The sequence below is a fragment of the Zingiber officinale genome, chromosome 4B (genome assembly GCF_018446385.1).
Source record: "Zingiber officinale cultivar Zhangliang chromosome 4B, Zo_v1.1, whole genome shotgun sequence".
NCBI classification, from domain to species: domain Eukaryota; kingdom Viridiplantae; phylum Streptophyta; class Magnoliopsida; order Zingiberales; family Zingiberaceae; genus Zingiber; species Zingiber officinale.
Genome location: NC_055993.1, coordinates 15,316,123 through 15,328,412, shown reverse-complemented (window position 1 = coordinate 15,328,412; position 12,290 = coordinate 15,316,123). Strand labels below are relative to the sequence as shown.

At 39.1% G+C, this 12,290-nt stretch overlaps 1 protein-coding gene across 3 annotated transcripts in view; it reads right to left on the bottom strand.

Annotated features, from left to right (window-relative positions):
• Positions 1–12,290, bottom strand: part of LOC121974777 — a 66,372-nt gene that overhangs the window by 40,303 nt on the left and 13,779 nt on the right. For all 3 annotated transcript variants that reach the window (XM_042526000.1, XM_042525999.1, XM_042526001.1), the window contains 2 exons: positions 6,596–6,709; positions 6,449–6,517 (listed from right to left, as the gene is read on the bottom strand). In XM_042526000.1, coding sequence (XP_042381934.1) covers positions 6,449–6,517; positions 6,596–6,709 — 183 coding nt within the window. The remainder of the gene's footprint in view (positions 1–6,448; positions 6,518–6,595; positions 6,710–12,290) is intronic.

Genomic DNA, 12,290 nt, shown 5'->3' with positions numbered 1-12,290 from the left:
TTTTTGCCTTCCCCAGGATTCGAACTCTAGACCTCTAGGCTAAGTACTAGAGTTTATGAATCCTGGTAGTCAAGTGAGCACCGCTCGAGAGCCGGCACCCTAGACTATGTTTTCATTTGGATGTATGCTGGAGTTTTGTGCTTTATGGGTGTAGTTGAGTAGGATATCGGTTTTGCGCTTTATGGGTATAGTTGAGTAGGGTTTTTGCGATGTTTCCTTATCTTTGCTTATGTTTAGTTGTTACTATTAAACTGCGCGGATGATTGCTTATTGTACTATTATGTTCTACATTTGTTCCGGCCGTGTTGGCCGAGGTATCTGGGTGGATGTAAGAAGTTTCATATTGTCACCCGTATAGGGGAGATGCTGCCGAAATTTCTTCTGGCAGGGACTACCTGGGGCGTGATAATTTATTTGGTATCAGAGTCAGGTTTGCGAGTCAAACTGGGCAATTTCAGATTTGTACGGATTTCCGTTATGTTCATGTTTCAGAATTCTTTTTTGGATTTGTATGGATTTCCGTTGATTTTCTTGTACGGGATTCCGAGGGCATAAAGGGGGACTGGACAGCGACGGAACATCTCCAGATAGCAAATAGGTATGATGTTTAATTTTAATACTTGTAGCAATATTTGTGTTATAATTCAACATATATGAGGCGAGGTGCACGTGCTCCCGCGTCGAGACGTGGCGCAGGACGACCACGTAAGAGGACGTTGGGGTCGAGCTTGTCGATCAGGGACAGACTCCGCATGGTATTGCGGGCGCGTCGGGTTCTCAAACTCCGATGGTTTCAGAGGTACCTACCCCGACCGTACCCGTCGTACCCACTTCTACAGTATTTATGGTACCACCAGTGATACCACTGGCACATCCGGTACCACCACGTACCAGGCACCACCTCCACCGGTGCCTACTGCACCCGGCACTCGCACCAGCAGCAGTAGTTGCTCCACATTCGGTACCACCCACCGTACCTCCAACCGCGGCCACCTATGCTAACCCTACGGTGCCACCAGCGGCACCTACTCCGGCTTATGCAGTAGCACTAGGAGTACCTCCCCCGGTCTATCCAGCGGTACTACCTATAGCACCAGCTCCAGTGGTTCCGCCAGTTCTTGCAGCCGTCCCTACTCACCACACTGATATTGTTGCGGCACAGGCCCGGATCCCAGCACTGGCAGAATTGACGAAGAGTCAATTCACACTCTTCCAAGGAGAGACTGATCCGAGTGTGGCCCAGTCCTGGTTAGAGACCATGGAGCGGACCTTCTTCTACATGGTTTGCTCCGAGTGGGAGAAAGCATAGTTGGTTGTTTTCCATTTACAGGATGAGGCCGACACCTGGTGGGTTACGCAACGTTCCATCATAGGCGAGCAGGACATCACCTAGGTCAGATTCAGAGAGTCTTTTGAGAGCCGCTACTTCTCACGGGCATATCAGATGACTCATCGACAGGATTTTTTGAGTCTGCGACAGAACAACCGCTCGGTGACGGAGTACAATGCCGAGTTTAATCGATTGGCCAGGTTTTGTCCAAAATTAGTTGCTGAGGACAGTTCCCGCATGCTTCAGTTTATCCAGGGACTAGATGGACATCTGCAAGTAAAGCTTGTCGGTTTCGGGAGTTCATCCTATTTAGAGACGTTGGACAGAGCCCTCATGATTGAGTCAGCTCAGTAGAGAGCGTTTCCGGACAGGAAAAGGAAGCAGATGGGTCAGACATCAGGACAGATCCAGCAGGCACAGGCGACCGGACAGCAGCAAAGTGGTCGCAGTCGGCTAGGTCAGGGTACTTCTGGGAGGGCGATCTACATTCAGGACGTTTCCGATCTTCTCAGCAAAATCGGAAACAATCCGCCAGCGACATTCGCTGCACCAGATGTGGGTCCAGAGACCACATCACCTCAGCCTGCTCTCTGGGACATTCAGTTTGCTATTATTGCAAACAACCTGGGCACCTGAGCAGAGATTGTTTGTTGAAGGCTCGGCATATTGCTTCCGGAGTTTCTGGTCAAGGAGTTCAACTCAGTCAGATAGGGACTCAGCGAGGAGGGCACAGAGCCCAATCCTCACATCGTCAGCAGAGGACAGCTCCCCCTGCAACAGCTGCATTTGGCATGCTCGGACAGGAGTACCCCAGTGCCCTTTGGTCCAGTATCAATCGCAACCTACCTATCCGTCTCTAGCTCAGTACCCGGCACTGTCACAGTGGCAGGCTCAGACTCTGGCGCCGCAGCCTTTGGCAGCACTAACACCTTCACCACCGCCAGAGACCGGACGTATTCACGCGGTCACCAGAGAGGATGCACAGCGGGCCGACGGATCCATTTTCCGCGGTATGATTTTTACTTTATGCATTATCCGTTAATATGCTAATAGATACTGGTAGCTCGCATTCTTTTATTTCCCGTGCCTTTATGAAGGACATAGGTAGACTACCTACTCTTAGACCGCAGCGACTAACTATCTCCCTACCATCCGGTGATACAGAAGTCACTCAGGAGGTCAGAGGTTGCCCGTTAGACTTTGGCAACATGATACTTATGGTAGATCTTTTAGTATTGGAAATGGTCGACTTTGATATTATTCTTGGCATGGATTGTTTGTCAGCATATCATGCCACTGTTGATTGCCAGACGATGGTGGTCACATTCCGGCCATTATGAGTTTTTGGTAATGTCATTTGGGCTTACCAATGCTCCAGTGCATATTATGGATTATTTATGGTGGAGTGTTGCTTCCACATGTTTTGGATTATTGTGGTGGAGCGTTGCTCCCACATATTGTAGATTGCTTGTAGAGGAGCGCTGCTCCCATATAGGTTGCATTGATGGGAGCAACTATCGCTGCTGGTGCGAGTGCTGAGTGCAGTAGGCACCGGTGGAGGTGGTGCCTGGTACGCCGTAGGCACTGGTGGTGGTACCGGATGTGCCGGTGGTATCGCTAGTGGTATCGTAAATACTGTAGAAGTGGGTACGACGGGTACGGTCGGGGTAGGTACCTCTGAAACCATCGGAGTCTGAGAACCCGACGCGCCCGCAATACCATGCGGAGTCTGTCCCTGACCGACAAGGAGGCTTAATCGGCCCCAATAAAAAGGCGTCTTTTATTGTAACCACCCGGCCCCTCGGCCCCTTGGCCCCTTGGGCGGCCCAACTGGCGGCGCTAGGGTACAGGGGATGCCGCCGGCACTTCTGTGCGGCAGCGGCTCTGTGCAGAGGTGCTTGGCGTCGCCGGCGGCAGTGGGGATGGGGCGTCGCGAGGAAGGAGGAAGAAGGGTTCGGCTCGGGGAGGAAGAAGGAGAAGAAGAAAGAATGGTGAGGCTTAAATCGCGAGGCGTGTGGAAACCGTCACGTGCGGCGCCGGTTAGAAGAGGAGGAGACGGCGCGAGCAGAGTGGGAGGCTAGGGCACGTGGGGGAAGAGAAAATAAAGAAAAAGAAATAGAAAAAGGAAAAGGAAATTTAACTTTTCCTCGTTTAAATTGGGTACCTTAAACAGGCCTTCCTGGGGCCCAATATTATCCCCGTAAACGAAATCATACGGTCTCCGAAAAATTCTCAGAAAATTTTTAAAAATTCTGGAAAATCCCCTTATCCTTATTCATCATTTTTCGGTATTTTACAGCCTCGTGCGAGGCCTCGCTACCTCATAGCAGCTTCGACTAGCCGCGAGGCCGCCGTGAGAAGCTCTGCCTTGAGCCAATGTCGGTCAGTGGGCGGAACAACAAATTATGCCCGTGTCGTACCATGCTGGGACATCACAATGAACAGGTTATGTGAAGAAAACTTGTATTAGAAATAATTATAGGTGCCATCATCATTAGATAATAGACGGGGAGTACTCTTATATGATAAGAGGCAAAACCCAAGGAGACCAAAAAGATGTTACAACAAATAATTATGTGATATGAAAAGGCTGAAAAATGGAAGCAACAATTCACTTTAGTTATAACACAATCAAAAGACAAAATAAATTGTTGTTTAAATCATTAGAATCAAGATTCTGGTAGCCAAATAATTCAAACATTGGCTGCATCCAATCTTTCGATTGGTGAAATTATAATCGGAAGGAAAAATAAAAAATGAGATATATAACAAAACTATTTCACATACGAGATTACAAAGCCATTATAAAATCTTAAGAAGAATGCTTATTATATATCATTACATGCACAATTATTAATAGTACATTTTCGATAGTACAATATACAAATAATGCTATTAATATAAAAACTATCAATTACAAAAAAAGAAGTTATGACCAATAATAAAATTATACTTTTAGTATAAATTACCTAGTATCATTAGCTTCTTAATATATTTTTTAAGTAAAAGTGTTATTAATAGTCAATGTTATAAAGTTTAGTTGAGTCTCTAATTCAATTCGAACTGATTTTTGATTAAAGGTTGGACAATTTTAGAATCGCTGTTAATTAAGAGAGATTGTTGCATTCTTTATGGATCTACAATACCCTCAATAAATCCAAGTTGCTCAATTGAATATTGTGAAAGAGAAAGGTAAGTAAGGTGTTGTGTTCTATGAGCGAGCGATGGCAAGGTTAAATGAGTGTTTTATTTTCCTCATGTTGGATTTCAAGCTATTATAAGGCTAAACAGCTTAAGAAAGCAAACAAAAAAAAGCATTCTTGCTCCTAAGCAAGTTCTCCAACAATTAAGCTAGGATTAAAGGGATGTTGGATTAATCAAAGGAGGACATGCAATTGGATATCAATTTGTTCCCATGTCGGTCTAAGGGACTTAGGAATCTTGGTAGCTCACCGCTAAGTGGTGAGATGTTCTATCTGAGCTTGACATTTGAACTTTAACTCAAATAATTATGGCACATGAAGCAAAATACTTCTCAATCAATTTCTTTGACATAAAGAAGCAAAGAGCTTGGGGGTCGCCCAGACTAGGCAAGAGTGTCTGCCTGGACTGTCACTCGATGAGCAGATTCATGTGCCATGTGCAGGCAAACAACATGGGTGTGCACAAGCAGAGTGGTGGCTACAGACCTACAAGCTGTGTGCAGACAAGCACGCAACATGGATATATGGGCAATCAATGGCTATGGATCTGCTGCACATAAATGAGTGAGGACTGCAAACAGTTGCTCAAGGTAGAGACGTACATGAGTAGCTAGTGAGTAAACAAGTAGAAACAAGAGATCTACCGTGATGCTCACCTGCGACCCTCAATAGAATGTTATGGCCAGTGAGAGGGGCAAAGTGCAATAGGATTCATCACTTGAGAAGGGCCACAGCTAGACAAGATGATTAGGATTGGATATGATGTCAATGACAACTAAATACTATGTTGTAATGAGGAAATTACTTTGGGTTTACCAAAGTATACAGTCTCTTAACATATGTTTATTGATCATCAACCTAAAATACTAATCCCTAGTATTATATAGTATTAACATTTAGGTCTCTAGGTTCATTACATAACTATACCTAAAGATATGTCTCACTTGGAAAACCAACGTATTATATTTGCAGAAAATGAAAAGCTGCAAAGCTCTACATGAAGATTAGAACAAGAAAAAATAGAGGAAATTGATGAGACTGGAAACTGATGAGTTTCAGCTATAAAGTTTGTGCTTCTTGCTTCTTTGTTTGTAAAGTTGACACTTTTAACAGATATGGGTATAGGCAGTAGGTAAAATGGTTTGGGTAGCAATGGTGAAGTTACTGCCGAAACCTAATTGGTTTTCATATGAATCCTGGATAGTTGGAAATCTTTGCAATAAAATTTCAGTCAAGGCCAAAGGCTGTCTGCAATAATCCTTCTAGGTTGCAACATATCCTTGTTGAATATCAAACTGAAAAATGCAGGTTAAGATCCCAACACTAGGACATCAACGCTAAGTTGACACCCAATGTCCTTATTGATCATGTGTTTAATTTTTTTTAGAAATAGCTGTGTCAAATACTTAGATCCATACATGCAAAATCCAAGTAACAGAAAGAAACCAGTGCACTCGGTACTAAATCCTTGCACCTGTTTCAGTGATCACGCAGGCATCCAACATAACCACATTTTTTTTACACCAAAAACCTTTAACATCAGCAAACAACAGTGTAAACTATGAAAGAGATTACAAGCAATGAGGTTTCACTAAAAGGAGGCATAATGCTGAAATTTTCTGTTAACATGTGAACACTGGCACAGACCAAATTTAGGAATACTAAAGAACATTACAGTTAAGATGTGAATTGATAACATGAAAAGTAGTCCATCCTCATGGTTACAGAACCAAGCATATGTGTTGAAATTAACCATACCAACTGTGAGATATGCCACAAAACTTGAATCTCAAATAACTAAAAGAGTGAATCAAGTACAAAAATTATAAAGAGTGAAGCTAAGATTTTTGTAAAATGGACGCAGGTAAAAATAAGTCCGTCCACAAGTATAAGAAAAAAAAGATGGAAAATCTACCTCCACAATTTCTCTGGATCCTTGCAATTTAACCATCCCTCTTTCCAATTTTTTATAACCCTTAGCATGCTGCAAGCACAAACATAATATATAAATGTTTTTAACTATTAAGAAAAAGTACACTTAATGTATTCACACTGCCCATACCCTTTATGATACTTATTTATCTCAGAATAATATGCCTTCTTATTCAATAGAGATTGTTGCTCTGCTTGCAAAACATTGTCTGGATGAAGATTTCCAGCACAAAGTGAAGTAGACCTGGATAGTGTATCAGACAATTACTTCAACCTAGCTGATTGGTAAATTGGAGACTGTAGGAATGAACAGCAATTTCCATTAATATCCTCAGGAAGCTAGTCTTAGTATACAGCTCTCATATATAATTCGCAGGCAATGTTTTTTTACAGTTTAACCCCCAACACTCACCATTAAGATAGGTAATATTCCATTTAGTCCAAGTTTGTTAAGAACAGAACCACTGAGGTTTAAAATTCATATGATACTGGACACTATGAGCAGCATATACCGGTTTCACCATTCACACAAACCAAGCAAAGAGACCACGCAGAGTGATTGGTACAGGATAAAGACTGATCTGAACATCAGATTAAGGCAGTAATGATCTGGGTAAAGTTAGTATTCCTCAAACTCACAAATTCTGAGGTACCCCTCAAATTTTAGAAATTATAATTCAATGGTGGCAACATCCTTTTTTGATCAATGCCAACACCACATATCATGATGTTGATGATGAACAACAGTAGAAGGGAGAAGATTAACTACACAGAAGAAACCAGCTCATCCTTACCAGTTCTCTCTCATACAAAGAATTTGTTACTTCACAAGAATCCCAATATAAAATTCTGTTGGATTCCTCCAGGAAGACAATTCAGAAACTATCAAAATTTAAAAATAAGTACCAAGTGTTGTCACACTTTAGGACATCCACAACCCACTCCCATTATAACACCCACCACCTCATCAAAAAACATGGAGTCCACTGCCACATACTCATTATAACAACATATCTCTTTCACCCACATTCCTTTTAACATTAACACTCATTATTTATGGGTCCCACAGTCCACTCAATAATATTAAATAAATACATTTTAAATATGTTTTAAAATATTAAAATTATTATTATTATTATTATTTTTAATAATAATCTTTACTATTTAAAAAATAATTTTACTGTTTTTAAAAAATAATATTAAAATTTATAGTTTTTTAATAAATAAAATTTAAAAAACACACACACATGGGGTGGGCCAGCCCCATGTTTGCTTGTACGCGTTCAAGTGAAGAGGTGTTATAACACCAAGAGGGTGTTATAACACCCCATTAATGCATCCATTGTAGATGCTCTTATTCATAGGTGATTGGGCTTGCACCTATAATTATCTGGTTTACCATTTTTTTTTAGTTGGCACAAGATATCCAACTTAAGCCGACTAATCCTTGGTGACCAGCCCGCCCCATGGAAGTTTCCCCACATAATTATCAACAAATTCAACGATAGCTCAAATATAATCCTCAAGTAGCTGAACTAAGAGTTATATTGAGTAAATTGCTTGTGACAAAATTCCAATTACATTAAACTTTATTCAGATACAAGCAGAATGGATTTTAGGAACCACTTTGCGGGATGAGCTAAGGGATGGAGCTAGTGCAAAATGATCCAGTGTTGACTTGACTAATACAACTACAAAACGAGTTAAGTATTCATTTAAACTATCAATCCTTTAATATTTTATTTAATATAGATATTTAGCCATTTAGGAATTTAGATGTGCATTTGGAAGAAAAAAGAATCGAGGTAACACCAAGAAACCTAAGATACCTGCCCCACTGTACTATGTCCAGGAAATATAGTGCCAACATCATATCAGTTCCATACCAATATTTTGAACCTAGGAATCACTGTAGAACCTTTTAATCAACTACTAAACTACCAGCTAAGTGGTAATAATTTCTTGAGGCATACCTCGCATTTAGGGTGATGTGATAATTAAACAAAGGATTAAAAGCAATATGCAGACAAGTTTGGGTAATATGAGCATCCCTTGTAGTTTGTTGTTTTTCCAAAAATCTCCACTTTAGTTCATTAAATCACCTATATAATAAAGAGTATATTATAGTTTACTGGTACTCCATTCCCACACATCCACCCACCCCCTTTTTGTATCACCTATCTAATCAAGGGTATTTATAACTTTTCAACTCATAAATAAAAATCTTAAACTAGATTAGTTCACAAGTGTCAATCTCCTAACCTATATTCTACTTTGACACTTAATCTAGTAATAACACATAATGAGACATCCAAGTTTAGCCCCATGTGATAACTATGGGCAAACAAAGAGGGATTGATGACACAAACAAGTGAAAATTATAGATATGCGGTCAATACAGTTTAGGATCATAATTTGAGATTCAATAGGTTGAGACCTCAACTAGATGATCTGGACCCATACTAGCCCATGAGTTGTGTCAAGTTAGGCCAAAGTCAGTTCAGAACATGTCAGACACGAACAAATTACATAAGATCCAATGCAGCATGAGCTTAAGCCCAAGATAAGTTGCGCTAAACCTAGTAAGTCGATTCTTTTTTATATTTAAAATTATAAAATATTTTTTAAATACTAAAAAAATAAAAATACAAAAATTAGAATAATAATATTAAAAATGTTTTTTCTTAAATGTTATTTTTAAAATAATAATATTATTATATATGGAAAATTTAGATGGATCAAACTCGATTTGCAACCTGAAGTCAACTTGTGAGTCATGTTTGGCCCAATCATGTGAAGCACTAGGAACAATTTGTGAGTCGCATGACTGTTGCTTAACTCTAGCCCTTTACTAAATTTGGGCCTAATAGAGCTAGGTCGTAGATAATCGTGCCTTGGACGGTCTGTAGTATGGTTGTCATCTCTAGGTCCATATGTCAATGGATCTCTTATCACAATTAGATTACTCAGTTGTATTTGGCAATAGAGAAAATCTAAATCTACAGTAGGTTAGTAGGTTAGTAGGTTAGGTGTTCCAATTTGAATGGATTGTTTGTGATGGAGACACCATGGGTTAGGTTTAACATGCTGGCAATTAAGAACATGAGCTTTAACACACAAAGTCTAAAGTACTAGAAATTGCATCACCTCAATTTAGTCCTACATGAAGAGTTGTAGGCTAATGAAGAGGGTTAATAGGTTTAGATATGCTACCGTCACATGGGATTAAGATTCTATCGAGTTGATGGATTAATTTTCCTTTTCATAAAATTGTGTTATCGTGATGTCCTAGTTTAGTCTTAAATGGGAAATTATGAGCTTAATGAGTGAACTACCTCTAATTTGGAGGATTACAAAGCTTCAATGAGTGAACAACCTCTAATTTGGGCTTAGCATTGTAGGTAGAAAATTTGCCTATTATGCTAGTTCTCTCATTTGGAAAGGTGAGCTGTTATCTTATGGTATTAATGAGAATTTAATGCTAGGCTTGGAGGTGTTCCAAAGAGAGGACAATCTACGTTTGTAAAACGACTTCTATATTGAATCTCTAATGCCATTGACCAGTGATTTAAGGCTTTGACAAGGATGTCAAATCTTTAATGAAGGAGATTATGAGGCGCTAGTTTAGTCTCATATAAGAAGTTACTAATTATAAGGTTTATGAGGTTTGTGTGAGTGAACAACTACTACTTTTGGTTTAAGCATTATCAAGCAGTGGTTCAATTTATCAAGTTAGTGGGTTATATTGGACAGGTTACCTAAACATTAGGTGGATCATCTATCCTGCCCAACTCAGCATTTCAAAAAACTAGTGTGTATGAGAATATTTTAATCTTAATACACTAGTCCTCTTACTAGAATTCCATCAGGAAAATTTTATGAATCTCAAGGTTGTATTATAGTGGATGCATTGTGAAGAGTTCAAAACAAATCACACGCATGGCAACAGTAAACTAACACCTAGTACAATGTAATCTGCAAAACTTTGCTAATAGTCTACGTATTAACTAGTTAGTAGTATTAGAATTGATCTACACCCAAGATATCAGACATCAGGATCCATTGGGTAAGTTGAGGAAATTGTATGAGAATATTTTACTATTGAATAGAGCCCCACTAACTAGGAACAGAAAAGATAGTCCACATAGTGCTAATCTAACACTCACCATCGAGATAAGAGCAAAGGCATTAATAGAGCTTGGTCTGTTATTAAATTTGATCAAAAAAGCTTTTAGAGGCTTAATGATGATATTGGCAATATTCTTCAATATGTGACTACATCATGGATCAAGTAGCCACTAATGGATGACTGGATTACTAGCAATACAATTTCTTATTTTATAATCACAATCCATAATAGATTTTACTAAACTCCTCCATCTGACTCTTCATCTGCATTATCTCACAAGCATAATGAGCCATAGATCAATATTTAATTTTAGCACAAAAAGCTTGAGATGCAACACTTTATTCTTCCATTTAGTGACCAAGTTTCCAACGATGGAAATGACATATAGAAACATAAGTCTGAAGTCACAACTAGACCAAACATGGTCAGTACCGCAATCAGCTTCAATATGTAAGTTTCTTATTTTTTGTATGATAATCATTTTATGGGTGCCTTTTTGATATTGCCAAGTGAATACAATCTCTGAATGATTGTTTAGGATTCTAAATATATTATCTAAGTATTCCAACTTCAGATGATTTGGTTTTGTAATGATTTGGATAACTTATCCATAAGATTTTGATATATAGAATACCCACTAACAATTAATAGAATGACTGATTAAGCATAAGCTTTTTCTCACAATTCTATCCACAATGATAACAAGATGTGCGATACAAATTAGAAATTTCATTTTATTTTTTAAGGTTTATTAGAGTAGATCTCTTGTTTAGAAGGATATGTTATTTTAAGATAGTTTCAAATTTGGTAATTATCTTGTTTAGGAATATAGAATATTTTTAGTATAACTTTATTAAGGGTATAATTTTATTTTGGTTTATTTCCAAGTTTGTTTAGATTAGAGTCAATAAAAGGACCCAATACCCCCATGTTAAAACATTTTTTTCTTACTACTTCTCTTGGCTATTTGAATTTGATACTATATCAGTGTATTAGAGCCAGCCCCCAATTTTGGGTTTCCCTTCAGATTCTACCCCTTTCTGTCATTCTCTGCTCACAAGGCTGCAAAGTATACTCCGACATTCACTTTTTGTGATTCTCATATTCTCCTGCATTTTCTATTCCCAAGCCTTCATCTCCAGTAAAATATGGTGCAACATCCCTCCCATGAGATTTGCCCATATCTTTCTTGGTTGACCAGACTATAAAGCCTCTATATGATTCGTTACGCAAGAGAAAACACTAATCGAATACAATAAAAAGAGTATCAAATTGAACTCAGAAAAGATAATAGATTGAACCAAAGCCCAAGCCACAAAAAAAAAAAATCAATTAGTCAATGAGCCAATCTCTTCACTTTCTTGTACAGTCATAGTTTGAGGAAGAAGGGAAGGATACAAAAGTAGTATTAGCTTTAGTATCTCACATTAAAGTTGGCACCAATGGCCCACCTGAAGGCAATCCACCATAAGTTAAGGAATTCTTAAGAGGCTTGTCAGATATACCTCAAGAGAGCTACCTGGTACCATCATTACAGACCATTAAGCATGCAACAGATCTTGTCCTAAGTTCATAGTTACCAACCTTCCATATTATTATGTAAATCCCCAAGATCACACTGACTCAACAGGCAAGTCAAAGACTCCAAAAGAAAGGTTTGTTCATGTATTACTAACCCCTTGAAAAAATGGCTCTT